This window comes from Osmia bicornis, chromosome 14 (genome assembly GCF_907164935.1).
Source record: "Osmia bicornis bicornis chromosome 14, iOsmBic2.1, whole genome shotgun sequence".
Taxonomy (NCBI): domain Eukaryota; kingdom Metazoa; phylum Arthropoda; class Insecta; order Hymenoptera; family Megachilidae; genus Osmia; species Osmia bicornis.
This window is the reverse complement of record NC_060229.1, coordinates 7,825,040-7,851,199: the sequence shown is the minus strand read 5'-3', so window position 1 is coordinate 7,851,199 and position 26,160 is coordinate 7,825,040. Positions and strand designations below refer to the sequence as shown.

The 26,160-nt window shown below is 35.7% G+C and overlaps 1 protein-coding gene across 1 annotated transcript; it reads left to right on the top strand.

The window, feature by feature from the left end:
- Nucleotides 1-25,930, top strand: LOC114881302 (probable cytochrome P450 6a14). The gene is made up of 6 exons (XM_029198043.2): nucleotides 1-156; nucleotides 1,085-1,467; nucleotides 7,250-7,775; nucleotides 14,995-15,216; nucleotides 22,426-22,677; nucleotides 23,440-25,930. The coding sequence occupies exons 2-6, from the start codon at nucleotides 1,135-1,137 to the stop codon at nucleotides 23,610-23,612; spliced, it is 1,506 nt and encodes a 501-aa protein (XP_029053876.2). The 5' UTR covers nucleotides 1-156; nucleotides 1,085-1,134; the 3' UTR covers nucleotides 23,613-25,930.
- Nucleotides 25,931-26,160: the final 230 nt, after the last annotated feature.

Here is a 26,160-nt window from a genome sequence, read left to right as displayed (position 1 = left end):
ACTTTCAGATTTGATGCCACTTATTCAATGGTTTTCGATATCTTCATTCAAAATGTACTACATTTATAATTAGCTGAAGTGAGTAATACGAAACAGTGTGTTTTAAGTCGTTTCTCGAAGTGAATCGAACTGGATAGAATAATTGTACATATTCAGGTAAATACCTTCCTTAAAATTAAGCGTTGTTATTTTGTCTGTTCGCTTGTTTATTTGTTATTTATTGGAATGATTTAACCAAATTATGTTGTCAGATTCAGCAATAAAATTATTAAAAAATAAGAAAAATTTTATTTTAATTCGTTTTTGTTTTTTAGAAAATTTTAAGAACTGTTCACTTCTATAGTCTCGTCTGCGGCAATATAATGAGAGCCTACTGCAAAATGAACTACATGTAGAGCTAGATAAAATTTGTAGAAAAAATATTTTAAATTAGATATTATAAAGTTTAAATAAAATAGTATTTTAAATAGGAAGTGAAATATTTCAGTTTTATTTTAATAACCTGGAACATAAAATAAAATTATTTTATTTATTGAAAGTTTGTCATAGGCAAAAGTTAAAATTCAGTTGAGTTTTGTCATGTGTCATTTTCGATGACTGCATATTAATAATCAGAGATTAATTTTATTTATTTCTTACCAAAAGGTGACGAGCTTACATTAAAAATCAATTTTGTTAGTATAAAAGAATTATAAGTTATATTAATTTAAATTCATTAGGTATTAATTAATCGAAATAAAATTAAAAAATTAACAACAGAAAAATGAAATATTTACATACTTAATCTATTAATGAATATAATAGTTTGTTATTTTCAAAAAATAAATTAAAAAATGGCAAGTTGATTATTGTATTATGATTTTTTCATTTCGTTTAATAATTATATTTTGTCTACAAATAAAATCTTTACGAAGATTTACGATATGTGTGCAGTGTTTCAATATAAATAAAATATATACATTTTATAATTTTAATCTTAATAACTATATTTTATCAAAAATAATTTTGAATGCTCTTAGCAATTTTTTAACATAAAGGACTTTTCGATAACAACTATGTAATTATTGTTTATTCTATTTTGCAGCTTTTACTTAATCTTCCGATCGATAAGGATTTGGTGAACATCAGATCAAGATGACTGGCTTTGAACTTCTTTGTGGGCTCGTCCTAATCTTTCTTACCTTTTACTACTATTTAGTATGCGATTATGATTTTTGGAAACGACGAGGCATTTCTGGACCCAAACCAGTACCACTTTTTGGCAACTTTATGAATTCACTATTGGGAAAAATATCTATAGGTGATGAAATGGTAAAATATTATAAACAGTACAAACATTTACCTATGGTGGGACTATATATTCGTAAGCAACGAGTCTTGGGTGTTATTGATCCTGATATAATTAAAACCATCCTGATCAAGGATTTCTCTAAATTCGCCGATCGTGGACTTAAAGTCAACAAAGTGGTAAGTTCGTAAAAACATTTAAATTTTATAAGTGTACCTGGTTTCAATTGCTGAATGTATTATATGAAATTTTAATTCATATTTTTATTGTATACACGCGATCAAATCAGGCGTTCCTAGGGAAAATGGCGATATAGGGGAAGCAGGAATTCTTAAAATTTTCATTTTAACAATATTAATATTTCAAGTAATTAAATATTATAAAATTTAGTATATAACTGACAAGGAACGATTCCAAACCCAGGAATCCAAAAAATTATGAAACGTTGTGAATATGTAGGGGGTAAAACGCAATTTTTTTTGTTGCCCGTTTTCAGTCTAAGGGGTGAAAATTGTCCTTAAAATTTCGGCTGTTTTTCTTTGTTTTCTTCTTTTCTCCAAAACCGTTAAAGATATCCGAAAACTTCATAAACAAAAGTTGTTTATCTTAATGTATAATGTTTTCTTTTTATGTTGAAACAAAAAATTGTTCAAACAATTACTAAAAGTTATAAACAGAAAAACTTAAAGATTATTGAAAAGTTCTAAAGCTTGTTATGAAAGTAGGAAATGATCTGTTATTTAAAGCGATGTAACGTTTACTGATTACCATTTGCTATTTTAAGAGGGCAAAAAGTTATTTTATTATTTGCAAACAGTAACTGATATAAAAAGGTCCTTAGGACAATAATTGTTGTTCTTAATTTCATCTATCATTTATCATTTAAAATAAGAACACGGAGTTACCGTTGGGTAAAAAAAAACCACAATGATTACGTATTATTTGCCATGTAGGTTTTGTATTAATCTTTATGAAGAAGGAACTCTTGAAAAAAGTGTTTAAAGCACAAAAATTGATTGTATTATGAACAAAGTATTATATCATAGCTACCACATATGGAACAACGTGGCGGGTTTATAGAATCTTGTTGAGCAAAGGCAAAATCAACTAGATTTTCAAAATTACTTGGTTTTTTCCATGTACCCACTTTTGTACCATGCATATGAAAACATATTGTGATATTTTTGTGGCGATAATCAGTGATAGCTGATGAGGGGAATATCCTCTACATATTCACGAAGTTTCATAATTTTTTCGATTACTGGGTTCGGGATCATTCCTTATGAAACGTATAAATAGTAAATAAATATTAATTAAAATTTTCATTTTATTTAAAATTGGTAATTTTGTATATTAAAATTTGATTGATCAATTGAAGTTTAAAATAGCTGAATGTATCAATCCAACATCATTGTATTTATATAAATGACACATATATTATGTTATATATATTTCGTATAACTCACATCTATACATATAAAGCGTAAAGACATCTCTGTGTCTCTTTTCAACTCGAGAACTACTAGGGTTAGAGATACACTTTATACGTTAGAAAGGTCTCCGTTACGTTTGTGCGTCTAACAAGGAAGGGTTTTTAGGTGTCCGCCTCCGATTGTTCTGATTTTTGGATATATTTTAGAGGACCGAAAAATAAGGTATACGTATTTTTTCATTTTTGCCCGTTTTCATACTTAGGGGGTGAAACGAGCTCCTAAAATTTCAGCTACAATAGGCTATCTCAGAAACTATCATAGATAAAAGAAAACTTTCGAAGGAAAAGTTTCATGGTTTTTTGTGAACATATAACAGCTGGTCATAAATTTTGTAAAAAATAATTTGTTTATAACAAAAAATTAGTTTATAACATTATTTTAAAAGTAATCACAATTTACATAATAACAAAAAAGAACATAAATTTGTTTCTGAATCCATTGATGTATTATATGCTATGTTTGCCCCTTACATTTTTGCATATTTTAAAATTAAATACAATCTATCGCGCACATACGTCGGGTCGAGGTCATATCAGATACGGATGTACGGTTAATATCCATTACGATATCTAGCGTTTACCATGTATACTAGGCATTAATACAGTTATTTAAAGCTTACAATATTAATCAAAATTATATTAGTACATATCTACGTATTAATATGCGATACAGATTGTATCTTACAAAAATTTCAGATTATAAATTTATACCACATATGCATACCTAACATACACGTGAAATATAATTGCACCAATCATGTTACTAGAATCGGAAATTAATTTACATTTATTATATTCCTTACCATCTGTATCGCATATTAATACGTAGATATGTACTAATATAATTTTGATTAATATTGTAAGCTTTAAATAACTGTATTAATGCCTAGTATACATGGTAAACGCTAGATATCATAATGGATATTAACCGTACATCCATATCTGATATGACCTCGACCCGTCGTATGTTCGCGATACATAGTTAATTTTAAAATATGCAAACATGTAAGAGGCAAACATAGCATATAATACATTAATGGATTCAGAAACAAATTTATGTTCTTTTTTGTTATTATGTAAATTGTGATTACTTTTAAAATAATGTTATAAACTAATTTTTTGTTATAAACAAATTATTTTTTACAAAATTTATGACCAGCTGTTATATGTTCATAAAAAACCATGAAACTTTTCCTTCGAAAGTTTTCTTCTATCTATGATAGTTTCCGAGATAGCCTATTGTAGCCGAAACTTTAGGGGGTCGTTTCACCCCCTAAATATGAAAACGGACAAAAATAAAAAAATACGTATACCTTATTTTTCGGTCCTTTAAAACACATCCAAAAATCAGAACAATCGGAGGCGGACACCTAAAAAACCTTCGATGTAAATGGTCGGGGTGGAAAGTTACAGGGATTTCCATTTCCTGTAGAAAGTCTATGGGTTACACCTTTTAGCAGCGCGCGCATGCTCCCAACAGTACGTAATATCTTTGAAAAGAACCACGCTGGCACTATGCAGCGCGTGAGCGCCTAACAATAGTTTTTACAAACGGTCTATATTTCAAAAACGCGAATTTTCCAAGTGACGAGGGGCTCGTGAGGTCGCGAGGGACGAACGACTCATACATAGTTTTCATACAACCCCGCTAGATTCTGGAATGGAATACCGCAGAAGCAGAAGGTCAATTGTATTTTAATTATATTATGGATTCTTTAGATGTTTAAGAATTTTCTGATGTAATAGGAACGCGATTTTCGTTAACGACTTAGAATCACTACCGGTTCTCGTCCGATCACCGAAGTCAAGCAAACTTATAATACTTTGATGGGTAGCCTCGTGGGAACTCCACGTGCTGTTAGTCTTTCTTTTTTTTCTAGAATTAAAAAATTTGACTATTGTATCCAATAAAATGTACCCTCTTTTATTTAATTTTAAATATATTAATTACACAAATCTTAAAATTACACTGTCTTAGTATTACACTGTCTACGACAGCATTCCGGTTTCGGAAAGTTTTAGAAATTTGAACGATCCGCATGGAAACGAAAGAGAAAAGAATATCGAAACTCAAAATATAAAACGAAAGCTTTAATAAACAAATAATGAGATAAAAATATAATTAAATATTTTGGTCAAATAATCAAAGAAAGGTAAATAGGTTTGAATACGAAAAATCATTAATTTAAAAAACAATTACAGTGTAATAATAAGTTTACCTATTAGTAACAAAAACTGTTAAAGCAAAAATTTAATTTTTTGAAAATTTTATGCAATATTTTAAGCTGTAATTACATAGTAACACACTAATATAATTGTTTATGAATTTTAAAGAGAATAAATGTTACAGTAATAATTTTCACAATGCGGTAGCAACTCTTGAACTTAGGCCAGGTTGTCAAAAATGATGGTTGTAAAATTTATCCGTAGGGTTTTATTCGAGTTACGCACGAGAAAGGTATCGTTACGGTGCGGGGTTGGAGTTTTTTCTGTGTAGAGAGCATCAGTAGATTCGTGAAGAGAAGGATTTCAAGGAAGTGCCGAGAGCCGCGTGGGCAACGTCTTCTTCTTTGATTTTATTGATAAGATGGTGACGCAGAGGCGCCGTATATGTATATGTCTTCTTCAGAGTTGAGGCGTTGAGGTACCGGTCGTCATGAGCGTCTCGGTTGCCAAAAGCCTTTGGTGTTATGGTGTAAAAGGTATACTGTTTTTCAGTGAGTGCCGAACAAGTCGTCTTCTCAGCTGAGGGTGCAGTTCGCTTGTTTTCCGTAGACTGACTTTCCTTGGTTTTTTTTTTTAAAGGCGGGCTGCCTGTGTTAATCCTGGTCCTTTTTGGGAGAGTCTCCTGGATATTGCTCCTTATACTTTCAGATGGAAGTTCGAGTTGATGGTTTGATCCTTGAAGTGAGTCGTCCTACAGGGGGTTGCTTATGCCGGGAAAATTTTCAAAAAACCCTGCGACAGAAAAAAGGTAGAGCAATTTGGTTGTTCTAAACAGGATGATTTATTGGTAAGGAGGAATTTGAGTTAGGTTGGGGGGGGGGGGGGGGGGGGGGGTGTTAGACTAACTTTCCTTGGAAAAACGGCCCTGTTTTTATACGGAAAGGTGTAGCTAGGCCCGTCCAATCAGCGAAGGCCTAATACTGACAATAAGCGCAAATGTTTTATGGCATGACCTGAAGGGTCAGCTCTGTGCGTCGGTGCTCGTCGAAATCATGCATTTAACCTAATATCCTATACACTACATGTTCTTTACATTATTTACACAATGCTACATGCTATCTTAGGCGCTACAAGATTATCATTTTCTTATCATGTACCAATGACTGATAGTAAAGACGCGTGACAGATAATAGCTGTTTAAAAATATCAGCCTGTGTATTATATGATATTAATAATCGCAGATTATTACGCAGATTATATTATATTATAACTTTGAACGACAAACGTATAAAACTGATCTTTCAATAAGATACGTTTGAACTTTAACTGATTTAGCATGATTAATTTACCTCTCTCTGTCTTTGAAAAATGCCTACTTTTAATCATTTATTTTCTTTATTTTATTTTCTCAGCTACAATAAATGTTAAGTAATTGTAAGAAAGGTGGTAGTAATACAGAACATTTATTTTATTTTTTAACACGTTGGCCGCCCAGCAAAATGTGGTTGTTATAACACAGCGCCGCAATTAATTGTGCCTGACATAATAGTGCAAGTGCAGGGTTATGAAATGCAAATTATCATTTAAGTTTCATAAACATTTTACGCGGTATATGTATAGTACATTTCTTGTGCAAACTGTTGTAACAGTATTTCTAAAAGCAGTTTTGTTTGAATTTAAAAAAATGATATAAATATATAATAATAATATCGCGATGTTATATAACTTGCTAACGGCAGACCTGGAGGAAGAGATGAGGAAGGGAGGGATAGGAGGTCTCAAACTGGGGGAGAGAAAAGTATTTACTCTAGCTTACGCAGATATAATAATAATATAAATAATAATAATAAATAATAATATAAACTTTACAGAATTAAATGCTAATAAACATTGAAAGTAATTATGATTAGGATTGTGAAACATTGCAAAATTGTTCAATATAATATTTATAGTTCTTCATCTTATTCTTAGTTTGAAAATGAAGTAACAAACACATATGTAATCAGGTTTCGCCTATTATACAGATTTCTAGAATAATTGTTCGGGAAATCAACCACACCTGATTTTTTTTCACCATTTGGTATCATCATCAGATCGATAGGCGGAGAATCACCAATAATGCACCGACACCCCTTGCCACGCGTTGGGCAATAGATGCCATGCATGCCGGTGCGGCGGTCAACGTGTTAAAAACAAAGTCCCATAATAATTAACGAAAAGAAAGACGAGTAATTTTGAGGTATTTTAATTGAAAGGTACCTACTGTAATACATAGTAGCAAAATAAAAATGTTTTCATTATAGGCTGAACCGTTATCTCAGCACCTGTTTTCTCTGGAGACTAAAAGATGGCGACCGCTAAGAACACAATTGTCACCAATATTTACCAGTGGCAAATTAAAAGACATGTTTTCTTTGATTCTCGAATGCTCTGTTAATTTTGAGAAATACTTGGACACATTAGTAGCAGAAGGAAAGCCCATCGACTGCCGTGAATTAACAGCTCGATTCACGACTGATGTGATTGGTAGCTGCTCGTTTGGAATTGATGCAAACGCCATGTCGCAAAAGGAATCAAAGTTCCGTGAAATAGGAAGACAGATTTTCTATCCTGGCTGGAAGCAGATACTTAGGATGAGACTTAGAGAGTCCCTTCCGAAATTGTACACTCTTATAGGTTACATATTACCGCATGACGAAATGACTAAATTCTTCACAGAAATTGTATTAGATACGATTGAGTATAGGAAGAAGAACAATATTGTCAGACACGATTTTATCAATAAGCTGATGGAACTTCAAGCACATTCTGAGAAACTAGGCGATATTGGTACGTGCAGGATATTTATATTTCAACGTGACAACACACTTATATATTATCTAATTACTTTAACACGTTTCGGTCCACTTAAGTAAGCGTCTGTGAAGTTAGACCTCATTTTCAAAAAACAAAACTTTTAGCAACAGTTCTATTTGCACCCGCTGTAGTTCTACAGTTCCTGATAGGTTTCAGAAATAGTTCCGGCGAAATACCTAAAAAAATAGCATTTTGAAAATATGAGGTACCGCATCACGCGAAAAATGTTATTTAAATCATCGTATTTTATAGTTTTCAAATAGTTCTACAGTTCCTGATAGGTTTTAGCAATAGTTCCGACTGCGAAATATTGAAAAAACAATGTCTAATCTCGAAACTGGCACCTCAAATTTCCATTAAAATGGTCAGAACTTTTTTGTTTTTGATTTTACGTCATCGGGCCATAATAACTTCTGATAGAACTCCTCGGGGTGCAAATGGAACTCTCATCAGAACTTTGGATTTTTCAAAAAATTTCATTTTTGGACTTGGGAACTAGGAACTTAAAGTAACCAGAACTTTTTTGTTTTTGAAAGTGATCCGTATTTTTCGGAACGTGGGACTACGTTGATTTCATAGAAGGAATTTGTTATATTAAAAATTTGAGTTATATCTCCGAAAGATAGACTATCTTAAAGACATCAAAGACCGTTTCTGCGTTCGATTAGAGTATTCCCAGAATGCATATGCATATCGAAAAACATCCGGCTGATGTAGGAAAAAAAAGTGAATTAAAAAAACAAAAAACTCGACTGCATAAAAACCGAACTAAAAAGATGGAAACCATATGACGTAGGAACATAGTAGGAACCGTCGGAGGCATATATTTTGATACTTGCTGCGACTCTTGCTACAGTTTGAGGTTCCCAAGCCCAGAAGTGAAATTTTTTGAAAAATCCAAAGTTCTCATGACCGTTCTGTTTGCACCCCGGAGAGTTCTATCATAAGTTATTATGGCCCGAAGACGTAAAATCAAAAACAAAAAAGTTCTGACCACTTTAATGGAAATTTGAGGTGCCAGTTTCGAGATTAGACATTGTTTTTTTAATATTTCGCAGTCGGAACTATTGCTAAGACCTATCAGGAACTGTAGAACTATTTGAAAACTATAAAATACGATGATTTAAATAACATTTTTCGCGTGATGCGGCACCTCATATTTTCAAAATGCTATTTTTTTAGGTATTTCGCCGGAACTATTTCTGAAACCTATCAGGAACTGTAGAACTATTGCAGGTGCAAATAGAACTGTTGCTAAAAGTTTTGTTTTTTGGAAATTAGGTGCTAACTTCATAGACGCCTTAAGGGGGTAGACACGGGTAATATTAGCGCGTTGACTTTACCGACAAAAATGGGTCTAAACATGGGTTTACGGGACTACACTTTTCGTCCGTATATGAGAACATTTGGGGCTGAGTGAGGGCTTATTCGAAAGAGGAAGGTCCAATGCAGGGCGCTGCACTCATGTTTTAGTAGGATTATGTTCATGTTTAGTAATATAAGCGTCCAAAGTGGCGGAAAAAATCGACAAAATGCAGTCGCGGAATCGAAGCATTTTTAGGCCACTAAAAGAGTGCTGTGATTAAAATCATGAGTACAGCGCTCTAGCCACAACCCTTACCTGCAAATTAAGATCTATTTTGTCTTCATTTGTTGCCAAATAAGGACGAAAAGAGTAGTCCCGTAAAAGCATTCCCACAGACTAGTTCCGCCATTTTGTGGATAATACGCGTATAAGATTGTATATGAGATATTTATTTATTTAAATTATTTGCATTCACTCAGAATATTGACTAACACTCCTTTGTATTTTTATTAGTTTCGATAAACAAAGTTACTATAGGTTTTTGGAAATACAAGCGTCACGCAATTGGGACGAAGTATATCTTTTTAGTAAGAGATAGGAGAAAGCTATTGATGTAAAAGTTGAATGGTATGACTTATGAAAAATATGAGATATCTCACGAAATATTAGTTTTTTAAACATTGTACTGTTAGATATAGGTAATAGTTTGAGGGAATAGTAGCGAGGGGAGAGAAGGAGAGAAGGAGCCGAGGCCCCTCCATTTATTAGGTCTAATACTACTTTTTTATCCAGAATTTTCCAAAGAGTTCATACGAGTAAAGAAAGAAATGCAATTCTATTTAAACAAAAAGTGCATCTGCATTGTTTTAGTGCATTGTTGCATTCACGAAGAAAATGAAGTCATAGAAAAATAAACATTATCATACCATTGAATTTTTACATGAACAGCTTTTTCCTATCTCTTACCAAATTCAAGATATAACCTGTCCCAATTGCGTGACGCACCCTGTATGCTTTTATGAATTAAAAAACATTTATTTAAACTAATAACTAATAATTTATTTAAGCTAATAACTTTTTCTAAAAAGTATTCTCAGATAGCACGTTCCTTCAGTTCTTCAGAGTACGCATATATTTTTCAGCAGCGAGGGGTGCTATGGTGCGGTATATAAAATCCACGCGTTTGGTCAGTCAAAATTTACCGGAGTGGGACAATTCTATCATTTAGGTTGAAAGAAGGATAGCATGATCACCCTACATCTCACTCTAACCACGCGCCAATGTTTCGCTTTCGTTCTTCAGGCGGACCGTCGCTATGCCTCTGACGAGATGAGCGTTTGAATGTGTTTGTAAAAATACTTGAGGCGCTGTTGCCTTCCTAGATCATGTTGCGTGCACGCTAGCTGAGAATTAAACCTTTCAAGTCCGTACCAGACTACGCAAGTGGTTCCACCAGGCCCAACGAAAAAACTGCTGTAGCACCCCTCGCTGCTGAAAAATATATGTACATATACTCTGAAGAACCGAAGGAACGTGCTATCTGACAATAATTTTTAGAAAAAGTTGTTAGCTTAAATGAATTATTAGTTATTAGTTTAAATAAATGTTTTTTAATTCATAAAAGCATACAAGGTGCGTCACGCAATTGGGACGGGTTATATCTTGAATTTGGTAAGAGATAGGAAAAAGCTGTTCATGTTAAAATTCAATGGTATGATAATGTTTATTTTTCTATGACTTCATTTTCTTGGTGAATGCAACGATGCACTAAAAAAATGCAGATGACCTTTTTGTTTAAATAGAATTGCATTTCTTTCTTTACTCGTATCAACTCCTTGGAAAATTCTGGATAAAAAAGTAGTATTAGAACTAATAAATGGGGGGCCTCGGCTCCTTCTCTCCCCTCGCTACTATTCCCTCTCACTATTACCTATCACTTATATCTAACAGTACAATGTTTAAAAAGCTAATATTTCGTGACACATCTCATAATTTTCATAAGTCATACCATTCAACTTTTATATCAATAGTTTTTTCCTATCTCTTACCAACAAGATATACTTCGTCCCAATTGCGTAACGCTTGTATTTCCAAACACCTATAGTAACTTTGTTTTTTGAAACTAATAAAAAATACAAAGGAGTGTTAGTCAATATTCTGAGTGAATGCAAATAATTTAAATAAATAAATATCTCATATACAACTTATGTATGAAAACATTTGCAGAATTATTGCAAAGAGGAGGTATATTCTTCTCTTGTTATACCTTCTCTTTGAGCGAGGTTTGTTATGGGCCGCTGTGAAAAATCCAGGCGGGCGTCAGTCAAAACTTAGCGAAAAGGGACGATCTCTACATTCAGAATGAGAAAAGGATAGCATGACTGTAGTTCATCTCACTCAGCGTTCGGGCGTTGTTGCCTTTTTCCCTTGCCTTCGCTGACACAGTCGAGTGACGTAGCCAAGCTAACGCCTGATTTTGGCTACGATTCCAAATCGACAGCCTTCTAAGTTAGACGCCACCTTATAACTATTAGCTGAACTGAATTTGTCACATGACTTGCTCTGTATTATCCACAAAATGGCGGAACTAGTCTGTGGGAATGCTTTTACGGGACTACACTTTTCGTCCTTATTTCGTACCAAATGAAGACAAAATAGATCTTAATTTGCAAGTAAGTGTTGTGGCTAGAGCACTGCACTCGTGATTTTAATCACAGCACTCTTTTAGTGGACTAAAAATGCTTCGATTCCGCGACTGCATTTTGTCAATTTTTTCCTCCACTTTAGACGCTTATATTACTAAACATGAACATAATCCTACTAAAACATGAGTGCAGCGCCCTGCATTGGACCTTCCTCTTTCGAATAAGCCCTCACTCAGCCTCAAATGTTCTCATATAAGGACGAAAAGTGTAGTCCCGTAAACCCATGTTTAGGCCCATTTTTGTCGGTGAAGTCAACGCGCTACTATTACCCGTGTCTACCCCCTTAAGTAAGTAGATTTAGGCCGCGTTCAGACTAGGCAACTTAGTTGTACAACTTTCCGTGCAACTTTGGGTCCGAATTTTTGTGTTTCTGGCCGTGCCTGTACCAGGTATGCCGCCCGAAAAAGTTTCATACCGATGCGATGAAAAATAAAGAATTTGATGTTTTGAAAAATTAATGCGGTCAGTCGGTTCGACCTTAGGCCGCCGAGCGCCTACCTGGGGCCTGCACTCGGTATGTCGTGCGAAAAAGAAAATGGTTTATCTATTTACTCCATGTTTCACTGGAAGAGCGGTTGTATTTAAAAATGGGCGGGCCCTATGAGAATTTAACCAGCAGAGCCCACCTTCCTTTCCTTTGCAATTTTCTGTGCTGCTGGTAAATGCTAGGCGACAAGAGAAAACAACCATTTTCTTTTTCGCACGACATACCGAGTGCAGGCCCCAGGTAGGCGCTCGGCGGCCTAAGGTCGAACCGACTGACCGCATTAATTTTTCAAAACATCAAATTCTTTATTTTTCATCGCATCGGTATGAAAGTGGTACCAATGGATTGCTGGTGTTCTCCCGATTAAAATGATACCTCATATCACGTAAACCGGACTAGTTTTAACAAAATTGGCTTTTAACTATGCATTTAGATTTTTCACGTAACTTGGTTAATTATTGTCCAACTTATGTCGCGTTTGGTTTCATTCTGATCGCAAAAACATAAAGAATCGATTGACGCCGCTTCCGCAAAGATCTAATAAAAAATACGGAAGTTGGTATTTCTACAAGAGAAAACTATTTCCTTTTTCGGGCGGCATACCTGGTACAGGCACGGCCAGAAACACAAAAATTCGGACCCGAAGTTGCACGGAAAGTTGTACAACTAAGTTGCCTAGTCTGAACGCGGCCTTACTGTGCTTTCACCACAAGTTGGCGAGGCAGGTTGTTTTCTTTTTCACTTTGTTCCACCTCTCCTGCTACCGTGCACTATTGTCGTTATTGGCTACGGCCAGTGACAAAGAACGACGACGAGTGGCGAAAGAGCCACTGCTCCCACTCTTACCGCTGCAGACTTCCCCTACCATCTAGTATTGTCAGTAGTGGGGCAACGATGTCTAGCAGCTATGTAGGATTAGGAATACGCGTCAAATATTGGAAGTGTTGTTAAACCAACCGGAAGATTGGGGGGAGCCGAGCGCGAACTCCGTGGTAGGGGACGAAACCACGAATTGCCCACGGACCGCAGGTTAGACAGGCTTGCTTTATAGCATTGGCGTAGCCTCCCAATTGCCGAGCTCTAGCGGCAATAGCTAGAAAGTAAGAAATTGTATCTTTTTATAGCTGACACTTTAATTGGGAGGCTACGCCAGTGCTGTGAAATCATTCTATTTCACTCTGTCCCGATATATTTGTCGTTAACCTTTGTCACCGGCTATAGCCAATAAGGACAATGCTTGTGGTACCTAGAGAAGTGGAATAGAGTGAGAATATGACCTTGACTCGCCAACTTGTCGTGAAAGCAAATAAGTACTGTGCACCGATGAGATGTTGCGGAGGCTAAGGAATGTGGGTACGATTGGTCAGAGGTTTCTAGTCACGCCTAATGCACACGCATTCTAGACCGTCGCGCGTTATTGGTCGAAACGCTCACACATACTAAGCCCGCCGCTTGCACGCCGCAAAGTCAAATGGTGTGGGTGCGTGACGACGTTGGAACTAGGCGAGACAGACCGAGGAGTCACTCCTTAGCCTCCGCAACATCTCATCAGTGCACTGTACTTACTTACATACGCATACCCACCTCTACCAGAAGGCAGATAGATATTCAAGTGGACCCAAACTTGTTAAGGTGAAATGGGGCAAGTGCAGACTGATTTTTGTAAAGTTGAAATTACACTTGTTTATTTTCAGTCTGCTATCTAAATACTTAACACTATCGGCATCAAACGCATTGCATAGTTATTACTGTTTAATTCATATTAACTAGGACTCTTAACTTTCCTTGTAAATTTTCATTTTGATAGGAAATTGTACAAAATGTTAACTACTCTGCACTTTCCCAGTAAATGAGGCAAGAGCGTACCTTTAAGTTAAAGATACTTTGAATCCTTAAAAATACTTGAATCATGTTCAATGGGGCAACAGCAGAATTATTAACAAGTCTGTTATAAAATGCTTTCTACTGCACTAAAGTATGTTGTTTAGTTTGATAGTTATCCATTTTTAAATAAACAAGTACTTTTTGTTGAAATATAAAAGAGGGTATAGTGTCGAATGGCTGATATTAATTTTTAGTAGATTACTACACATTAGCTAGGGAAATTTCATTTATACTATAATAAAAATAACCGGTATATGCACTTGCCCCGTTTGCGAACTTACCCCACGCAGGGGTTGTGCTTACCCCTTACTTACCCCGTAAGTTCAACGGTATGATTTTTATTTGTGATCGAATCCATTTTGACAAAATAGAATACAAATAAAAATATTGAATTATGTGTTATTCCTCCATCACTTGAAATCTTAACATTTTGTTCTATTGGTTTGTGTAAGAAAATAACATTTTGCAAGCTAAACGAATAAAGAATGCTTAACAAGCTTAAAATTTATTTAAAAAAATAGAATTTTGTAGAAATGTAGTTCAAATGACGTTAGTAATGAAACCGTATTTTTTTATTTCGACAATGAAATGATCATACAAGTAAAAATTATGTTTTGATAGTACCATGAATTTTTTTCGAAATCGTATAATATATGAAAACAGAGTTGAATTCATAATTGCACACCTTGATGCAGCATTCAATCATCGGTATTGTGCGTATTGCTGGTTTCTAGATCATCCTTTTAATTTCTTCCTATCTATTGTTGAACACCCAATATATGAAAGTACATGGCATTAATTGTTTTACAGAATTAACGGACACATTGTTAGCCGCACAAGCATTTGTATTTTTCGCTGCTGGATTCGAAACTTCCGCAGCAACGATAGCCAATGCTCTTTATGAATTGGCTTTAAATCAAGAACTACAAGTTAAGGTAAGAGAAGAAATTAGAGAACGTTACGCGTTGAACAATGGAGAATGGCCCTATGAGGACATCAATGATATGCCGCTTTTGGACGCAGTATTTAAAGGTATATTATATGTGAACCAAATACAAATATATAATTTTGTCTTGTATATAACGGTTGAAATAAAACGAGGCCATCTGGGCAATCAAGTTGCGGTAAGATACCATCCCCTACATCATGGGGCATGTATCGTCGAAATCTCTCCAACATGGAGAGATCCCGTGTTTCAAAGAATAAGATATAATATGTGTGAGGAGGAGGGTATTTTAATAAATGATTTTAGACGATTTTGAGCCGAAATATTAATAATCGTTTATTGGCTCGATACATGCTTATGAGGAAAAAGCCCGTCGGCATAAAAAACACCTTGTTTTCTTATTATTACGTTTTGCTTAGGTTAACGATCGGTGAAAATGCGTGCGGTAAACGTTATCGTGTTGTTATAACATCTGACCATGTAGGCCAGGCATACGGGTGTAATGTTTGACCATGTAGGCCAAGAGTATGAATGTAATATTCGACCCTGTAAGCGAATGCGGTTCCGGGTGGTTACATGTAGTACCCAACCCGGCAGGTCGACGCTCGACAGCTTACATGATATCAGGGTTGAGTGTATAATTAGAGAGGTACATGATTGTAACCAGCTCTATGGGTCGTTGTTACGACCATAATATGCGTTATTGTGAATATTTCCGAACTTGCACTCGTGGACGAACCATGTCGTCGATCGCGATCCGAACTGTAGCAAGCTTCTTTTCAGACTAAATTTAAATAATACGCGTCGATCGCCCGAGAAACTCCGCACGAAAGGGGCGGTCAACGAAAAGCTAATTTTCGTTCTCGCTTGCTCTCTTACTTGTCGTGAAAGGTGATGACAAACCTTTAAATAACACTGTCCAACAAATTTTAACTTTCTTTTTGTGTTCCGATCTCTACTAGGTGATTCTTATAGTGCTTTGTACGCTGATTACGAATCTGCAAACCGTTTTGCTCCTATACGTATAGTTTTTGAGAAATTTAAATTTTGAAAGAAAAACATATTTTTCAGATTTAAACAAATTGTCTGACATAATTATAAAAGATATTGAAATTCTATTTAGACTGAAAGATTCGGTAGACTTTTCTGAATACAACGATACCTATCTTTAATACATTATAAATGTTTAAGTATATTTAAACGATCATTGAACGCGGAGGAACCTCGAATTGGCACCAATTTTTTAGGATATTTTTCAATTTATCTGAAAAAGTAGAGGTCCAGTGTAAAATCGAATTATACTACGCGATAGAGCAGATTTTTACCTTGAAGAACCACCCAGAGAAAGTTGCAACATCGATTGTTTTATCAAGCCAGAAGGCGAAATAGCTTCGCGGGAGACGAAGCACCAACAGCGGCGCTCCGCGTTAGAACGGTTCCTTGGCGTTCCGCCGGCACGTGACCTCTCCAATTCGGGACGTCGGTATTACAGAATTTTTTTCGTTGCGCCTGGTGGAGCTACATGCGTGGTCCTTTACGAACTTGAAAGGTTTAATTCTCAGCTAGCGTGCGTGCAACACGATCTAGGAAGGCAACAGCGCCTCAAGTATTTTTACAAACACATTCAAACGCTCATCTCGCCAGAGGCATCGCGACGATACGCCTGAAGAATGAAAGCGAAACATTGGCGCGTATTTAGAGTGAGATGTAGGGTGATCATGCTATCCTTCTTTCAACCTAAATGATAGAATTGTCCCACTCCGGTAAATTTTGACTGACCAAACGCGTGGATTTTATATACCGCACCGTAGCACCCCTCGCTGCTGAAAAATATATGCCTACTCTGAAGAACCGAAGGAACATGCTATCTGAGAATACTTTTTAGAAAAAGCTATTAGCTTAAATAAATTGTTAGTTATTAGTTTAAATAAATGTTTTTTATTTCATAAAAGCATACAGGGTGCGTCACGCAATTGGAACGGGTTATATCTTGAATTTGGTAAGAGATAGGATAAAGCTGTTCATGTAAAAATTCAATGGTATGATAATGTTTATTTTTCTATGACTTCATTTTCTTCGTGAATGCAACGATGCACTAAAAAAATGCAGATGCACTTTCTGTTTAAATAGAATTACATTTCTTTCTTTACTCGTATCAACTCCTTGGAAAATTCTGGATAAAAAAGTAGCATTAGAACCTATAAATGGAGGGGCCTCGGCTCCTTCTCTCCTTCTCTCCCCTCGCTACTATTCCCTCAAACTATTACCTATTACCTATATCTAACAGTACAATGTTCAAAAAACTAATATTTCGTGACACATCTCATATTTTTCATAAGTCATACCATTCAACTTTTACATCAATAGCTTTTCCCTATCTCTTACTAAAAAGATATACTTCGTCCCAATTGCGTGACGCTTGTATTTCCAAACACCTATAGTAACTTTGTTTTTCGAAACTAATAAAAAATACAAAGGGGTGTTAGTCAATATTCTGAGTGAATGCAAATAATTTAAATTATTTTTCCAAATCGACAACCTTCTTAGTTAGACGCCACCTTATAACTACTAGCTGAACTGAATTTGTCACGTGACTTGCTCTGTATTATCCACAAAATGGCGGAACTGGTCTGTTGGAATGCTTTTACGGGATTCGACTTTTCGTCCTTATATGAGAGAATTTGGGGCTGAGTGAGGGCTTATTCGAAAGAGGAAGGTCCAGTGCAGTACGATCAACTCATGATTTCAATCACAGCACTCTTTTAGTGGCCGAAAAATGCTTCGATTCTGCGAGTGCATTATGTCGATTTTTTCCTCTACTTTGGACGCTTATATTACTAAACATCAACATAATTCCACTGAAACATGAGTTCACCGTACTGCACTGGACCTTCCTCTTTTGAATAAGCCCTCACCCAGCCCGAAATTCTCTCATATAAGGACGAAAAGTCGAATCCCGTAAACCCATGTTTAGGCCCATTTTTGTCGGTAAAGTCAACGCGCTACTATTACCCGTGTCTACCCCCTTAAGCGGTAATATAGGCGGGACGCCGAGGAATCGTCCTGACGCGGAGCGCCACTAATGGAATTTCAATATATTTTATAATTACGTCAGAAAATTTGTTTAAATCTGAAAAACGTTTTTTTTTCAAAATCAAATTTCTTAAAAACTGTACGTATAGGAACAAAACGGTTTCCAGATTCGTAATCAGCGTACAAATCACTATAAGAAGCGCCTAGTGGGAATCGGAACACAAATTCACTGTTGGATAGTGTAATTTACGACATGGCCGTGCTTACGTCAGGACCAGTTAGGACCGATCCTAGTGAAAACTAAACAAAGGCCCTGCCTCGGCTCGTATTTCGAGGCATCGGCTGTTCATGGTGGTCTACGCACCGAACCACTTGAAGTCATATAAAATTATTTTTAACAAAAAAAACATCCAACTTCGAAATGCACTAAAAAGTGTAAAATAATTTCTATTTCATTTATACCAATATTCCATAGCTATTAATAATATCTATTTAATCGTTAAATAGAATACCAAATGCATTTCAAAGTTTTCGGAGGCGGCGCAAAATTAAAAACTTTTCCTCTACCAGGAAGATCCTAACTCCGGCGTCGGCAACCTATGATAAATCACCCATTTGATAATTTCAAGCAAACAATGATCGCAAAGTACAATAAGAAGCAAGCTGTAGAGTGGAATAACACACGTTATTAAAAATCTCTTTAGACCTAGTGAGCGGCGCGAGTCAAGTATGGTCTCTTGTGAACTGCAGTATAGTGCATGTGTGCATGTGTACATCAGGAGTGCTGCCAATTTCTCATACAATCGTTACAATTACAAATGTTTTCAGCCGGACATATAATTTTTCTCTTACGACTTATTAATTACCAAGTTTACCATACCGCAATCAAATCGTTATTGGCAGCATCGTTTGTTCGGGTATTTTTAATTTTGCGCCGCCTCCGAAAACTTTGAAATGTATTTGGTATCCTATTTAACGATTAAGTAGATATTATTAATAGCTATGGAATATTGGTATAAATGAAATAGAAATTACTTCACACTTTTTAGTGCATTTCGAAGTTGGATGTTTTTTTTGTTAAAAATTATTTTATTTCACACTTTTTAGTGGAACCAGTAGTATTTGTAGGATAGTGTAAGGTGATTTTAGATTTCTGTTGCTTAGCTAATAACCATAAACCGAAAAAAATTGACCGAATTTAAGTTGTTAATAAACAACAGATTTCATAAATTTTTGCAAGTGGGATCGTCGCGAATATACCTCCTACTAAATGTGAAAGGTTTCATCGCTATCGGTACATTCCCTGCAGCATAAACGCCGGAAGATATAAATGAAGTATTACGTATTTTGCGATAAAATTCGTTAGGAATGAAAAAATACAACAATTTTTTTGCTGGACCAATTGGAAGATATACTCTACAAGATGCAAGAAGTTTCGTTCCGATTGGTCCATCCGTCTCGCCGTAATCGGTGAACATACATAAAAAAAAAAATATATATATATACATATATATATATGTATACACATAGAATTGAGTATCCTCCTCCTTTTCGAAGTCGGATAAAAAATACCTTCGATCGCGACAAAAGTATATGTCGACGGCCGAACATGGCACTTACCACAATATGTAATAGGTATTTTAGTACTTGCTACTCGAATCAAAACGTCTCCGCTGAAAACCGGTAAATTTTTAAACGTTATATCTTGCAAACTAATTAAAATCGGGTGTATTACATTCAAGCTTAATAAATTCGTCTTGGAAGACACTATCACATAATATGAAAAACAAAATATATAGTTACGTTTAAAAAGTAAAACTTGACCACCATATCTTTTAAACTAATAATGTAAAAAATTTCGTTCACGCCAAAACATAAATCCCATTTTTATCCGACTTCGAAAAGGAGGAGGATACTCAATTCGATGTGTATATATTTTTTTTTTTTATGTATGTTCACCGATTACGCCGAGACGGATGGACCAATCGGAACGAAACCTTTTGCATCTGGTAGAGTATGTATCCGTATTGGTCCCGTTAAAGAAACATTTTATATTTTTTCACTCCGAACGCTTTTTATTGCAAAAAAACGTACTACTTCATGTACGTGCGGCGTACGGTCGCCGATTACTGCGAGACGGATGGACCAATCGGAATGAAACTTTTTCCGTCTTATAAATTATAACTCTCCATTGGTCCTGTAAAAAAAATATTTTGCGTTTTTTCATTCCTAATGACTTTTTTTTCTAAATGTGTGTTCGCCGATTACTCCGAGACGGATGGACCAATCGGAACGAAAGCTTTTGCATCTGGTAGAGTATGTCTCCCGATTGGTCCCGTTAAAAAAACATTTTGCATTTTTTCATTCCTAACGACTTTTTTTCTAAATGTATGTTCACCGATTATTCCGAAATGGATGAACTAATCGGAACGAAACCTTTTGGGTCTTCTAAAGTATGTGTCCGGATTGGTCCCGTTATAAAAACATTTTATATTTTTTCATTCCGAACGCTTTTTATTGCAGAAAAACGTACTATTTCATGTACGTGCACCGTACGTTCGCCGATTACTCCGAGACGGATAGACCAATCGGAACGAAACTTCTTGCATCTTGTAGACCCCAACTTTCTTATGGGAGTCGAGTCACTCGCAGTCAAAATCTTAGAAGAGCTAGACGTGTTTTTCTTGTTCCGTGAAATAAAGTTAGTTTTAAAACTAAGTGATTTAATCTCCCATAATCCAATAGGTCTTTGGAGTATCTACGGAAAATCTAAGAAGTGTATAGGTCTAGATTATAGAATTTAGACCAGGCTTGGAAATTAACTCCACTTTTCGGCCGATTTTCAGAAGTTACGCCCCTTTTCTCCCGTCATGCCTCTTGATTTGTGCAACGATCATAGTCCTCAAGACATCTCAAGTGCGTGTCATATCAATCGTGTGACGCATAAGGACTACACTCGTATCAATACGTTTCCACATCACCCATGGAGTACGATTCATATAGCACGCGGCCGAGGTGTCTCGAGGACTACGGTTGTCGCACGGACCAAGACGCGCGATAGGAGAAAGGGGGCGTACCTTCTGGAAATCCTCCAAAAAGAGCAGTTAATTCTCAAGTCTGATCTAGAAAAAAATGGCGTGAGTGGTAAGATATCTCTTCCTCTACGGCAGGCCTGTCCAAGTAGGGGAATCCACTCCTGGAACACATGTTTTGGGTCCCCTTCCAACGCTGCTCCTTCAAGTAAGATGGGACGGTTCCGACTACCATCTCTCTGTCTTTCCTAGCGGCGGTATTGTCTCCTCGGTCCCATCTTACTTGAAGGAGCAGCGTTGAAAGGGGACCCAAAACATGTGTTCCAGGAGTAAATTCCCCTACTTGGACAGGCCTGCTCTACGGGAAGCCTATGTTACACGCAACTGTACACCTTATCTTTTCCATAGCCACAAAGAAAACAATCCAACGACGTCATAATAATCATACCATCTTGGAAGTTTATTAATATCGTTGTTCGATTAAAACCTTAATCACGATAAAATGATTATTTCTCCGGTTGTGCGACATAGGACACTGTTTTTTTGGAAACAGATATCATTGTATTCTTATTTGCGTAATATGTAGTATGTATGTAGCATTTATTTTTTATTCACCTATGGGTTACAAGAATTTTCGATTACGTATAATTTCTACAACGCATCTTACACTAATTTATAACTTACTCCTTATTATTAAAGGATTAATGTTGTTATTATTTTTTAAACATAATTTCTTATACTATAATATTACTTTCTTTATAATTACACATTTCATAACTACACCACTCAAATTATACTAATCAGCGCCGGATTAAGGGGAGGAATGAAGGACGTTACAACCCGGGCCCCCATTTTGCAGAGAACCCCGTTATAAGCCTTCCATTTACTGTGTGAAAAAATATTCAATTAAATTTTGCCTACTGTTACTCCTTTTTGTGTACAATTAAACGTTATTTAATTTTATTTAAAATAAATTTTTGAACCAAGTTGATTAACCAAGGGGCCTCTCTCTAAAAGGGCTCTTTTGAGAGTCCCGAGGCCTTAAAAAACTTAATCCGGTCTTAATACTAGTAATAAAGCTTGTATTATTTGCCAAAAACTGTAATTAATTATGGGTAACGGTTGTCAAACATAATTATAATAAAAAGTATTCGACATTTGAGAATTATCGTATTTATAAATAAAATATTCATTTAGTCATTATTTTTTTGCAAATTTTTTGCTTTCTAGAAACATTAAGGAAGTACCCACCAATCACGGTTATAATGAGAAAGGCAGAAGAAAATTACACTTTTGAAGATCTAAAACTTACAATACCAAAGGACACAAGGATTTTCATCCCTTCATATGCAATACAGCATGACCCTGAAATTTATCCTGATCCTGAAGTTTTTGATATTAATCGATTCACCGCTGATGCAGTAGCAAAAAGGCATCCCATGCACTACATACCTTTTGGTGATGGTCCCAGAAACTGTATCGGTACGTAGATAAATTTTAATATTTTGATGAAATTTTAGTGAAATCTCCTCCAATTTTTAAGTTTACAAAATTGATATTTATTGACCCTTAGATAGCTAACCATTGAAATAGCAGCAATATAAGTTTAATTTTAAACTCCATTCATTTTTATTTCTTAAGCTTCAGATTATTTCTTTAGATATTATCTTTTCAATGTATAAAACTCCTGATGTACTGTTCGTAGATCTGGAGCACGGTTGACTCAACATTCTCTGTTCGATGGTTATAAATAGCAAAAAATTATTTTTAAATCGCTGACTAGTAAAAGCTTTTGACTTAGGAAATTTTTTAATTGAATTGTTCATGATATAAACATATCAAAAAAATTAATAATACAAAAATTGAAAATTGAAATCGTAACCTGAAAATTTTAAGCACTAAAAACAATAATTTGAAATTGTAAATTTTCAGTATATAGAATATTTGAATTAAAAACTTGAAGTTTTTAATTCAATCTGTAAATATAAATAAATTTATGTAGAAAAAGAAAAAGAAGAATTTTATATTTCTGAATAATTGTTTGAATAATAATTTATTTCTTTTATATAAGCAAATAGCAACATCTGACAATATTTGTATTTTTTATTATAAAATATATAACCTCTGTACATTCTAATACAAATATACATTAAATCATCTTTATTATTTTCAAATACACGCACTGTTACATATTTTTATTGTATTATTTTGTTTCTCATTAAATCTTACTATTTTTTTTTGCAGGTGCACGTTTTGCACACTTCCAAACAAAAATTGGATTAATAAAGGTTCTCCTTAAATACAAAGTCGACACTTGTAAAGAAACCCGACCGTATGAGATTGAACCACGTTCTTTCTTATTAGCACCAAAAAATACAATTATATTAAAAATGTCTAAACTAACTGTACTAGCGTAACTGTACTTATAAAATTATTCCAATTTTAGGATTAACTTACTTAGCGTAACCAAGCGTGGAAAGTATTTTTGTAAGAATAATTGGCGAATAATTGTTTTTTGTAAACAAATAATACGTGCATAGGTACATTTTCATTAATTTTATTTATAAATATTGATATAATTAATTTAATAACCTATAACCTATAAAGTTAATGCAACTTTAAAAATTAAATTTAAATAAGTATCTACAGAGTGTACATTTTATATAGTCGTAAGTTTTATTTATTTATATACATATTAATAAAATATATGCAAGAATACTAACCTGAAGTTAGATGTATAATTTTTAACCAAAAGAAAAAATAATGTTTAAAGAAGCATAAATAAAATTTTGAAAATAAAAATAATGTAAAATACTAAAATAAATTTAAAATGTTCATGGTCCGTCTCCAGAGCAGGAACGTCAGGTAATTTCTTCCCAAATATAGAATTTCATCTCTGTCCGTCTTTTTAATAAATAAAAAACTTAATTTATACCTGTACACGTTCATAGCCACAAAAAAAGGGTAAGAAACTGTACTATTTTTTCTTTATGAACGCAAATGTTTGTACAGACGCCAAAAGGTTGTGTACGCATGAGAGAAACGCGCGAATTTTGAATATCGATAACTTACAAATATTTCAGTTTTATTGGTGAACTTATAGGAAAGCTACCCCCCCTCTCTCAAAGTTCGATGATTTGTAAATATGTTGTAAAATTTGTCATTTGTAGCAATTTGTTTCATTTAAGCTATATGTCGGATTCAATTAGTTTGCGAGGTATTTGCGAAAGAATATTGTTACTACTACTACAGCGAATTCTGCCTATATACCACGGGCGCCCGTGGCCGTGTGTGAGCCGGCTCGCTTGCCTACCGTTTCTGTAAGCAGCACTCTATGGTCCAGCTTCTATTCATACAACGGGTAAACTGAAATAAATTGAATTACATTGAATTTTATCTGTACGTACTGTAGACCGTTCAGATGTTGCGGAGGCTAAGGAGTGACTCCTCGGTCTGTCCCGCCTAGTCCCAACGTCGTCACGCACCCATACCATTTGACTTTGCGGTGTGCAAGCAGCGGGCTTAGTATGTGTGAGCGTTTCGACCAGAGACATAAGAAATATAGACGGAGCATAAACTGCTGCTTTAGGTAAGGGGGGCTGTGATAATCGGGGCGAGGAGGGGACTCGTCTGACTTCGACTTATTCCGGCAAGACTCGGTAGTATTCGGCTCATTTTTCACATGTATGTATGTACACCGACAATGAGTTGCATTGATTTGTCGCAGTGAAGTTGGTCACGCATTCACTCATCGACGCGGCGTGAATGCGTAGTGAATTTGTAGCCAACTTCACTGCTACAAGTTCAATACAACTCATCGTACGGATGCGAAAAGCCGAACATACCCGAGTCTGCGTTTACGAAAATAGTCGAAGTCAGATGAGTTCCCCCCTTACCGCGATTATCACTTACCCCTCGTAGAAAGGCTCCGTCTATACTTCTTATGTCTAGCGTTTCGACCAGTAACGCGCGACGGTCTAGAATCCGCGTGCATTAGGCGTGACTAGAAATCTCTGACCAATCGTACCCGCATTCCTTAGCCTCCGCAACATCTGAACGGTCTACAGTACATACAGGATGATGTACTCTCGCTATGGGACACAAAGGAACTGGCGGCAATGAATCCCTTGACCGCACCATGAAGACACACAGAGTCGTCTTGGCCCGGGTAAGTCCCCGCTGGCACAAGACAATACGGACCTCTTTATGGTGCGGTCAGGGGGTCCATTGTCGCCAGTGTTCCTTTGTGTCTCCTAGTGAGAGGATCATCCTGTATACGTCTGCGGCTATGTGTGCGTCGGCAAGCGATCCTCGCTTATCTACTGTTTCTGTCAACAGCACCACATGGTCTGGCTACCGTCCATGTAACGGGTCAGCTTAAAATCAAAGTTAACTACTAATTTCAATACTTTTGACATTGCACTTGCGTGGCCGACCGCCTTTAGACGGCCGGAATATTAATGTGATCTGACCTAACATAATCTAGACATATAAGTAACGAAAAAAAAATTATATTCCGTCAACATTGATATTAATCATTGTACATACGCTGAGTTGCGTTGATTCTGTCGCGGCGTGTGACACTAACACATATTCATGCTGGAGAGCCGATTGGCGAGGGGTACGCGAAGGAGGGACTGCAGCCAATCGACTGGCGGCGTAAATATGTGTTAGAGTCACACGGCGCGACAGAATTAACGCAACTTAGTGTATGTATGTATGTACACTGAGTTGCAATAAATTTGTCGCAGTGAAGTTGGCTCCAGATTTACTGACACATTCACGCCGCGTCGGTGAGTCGATCTCGCCCATCGTCTCACCGACGCGGCGTGAATGTGTCAGTAAATCTGGAGCCAACTTCACTGCGACAAATTTATTGCAACTCAGTGTACACCTCAAGATTGCCTGCCGTCCGTACTAATGTTGGCAGTATTTTATTTTTTTTGTTATTTATACGTCTAGGTT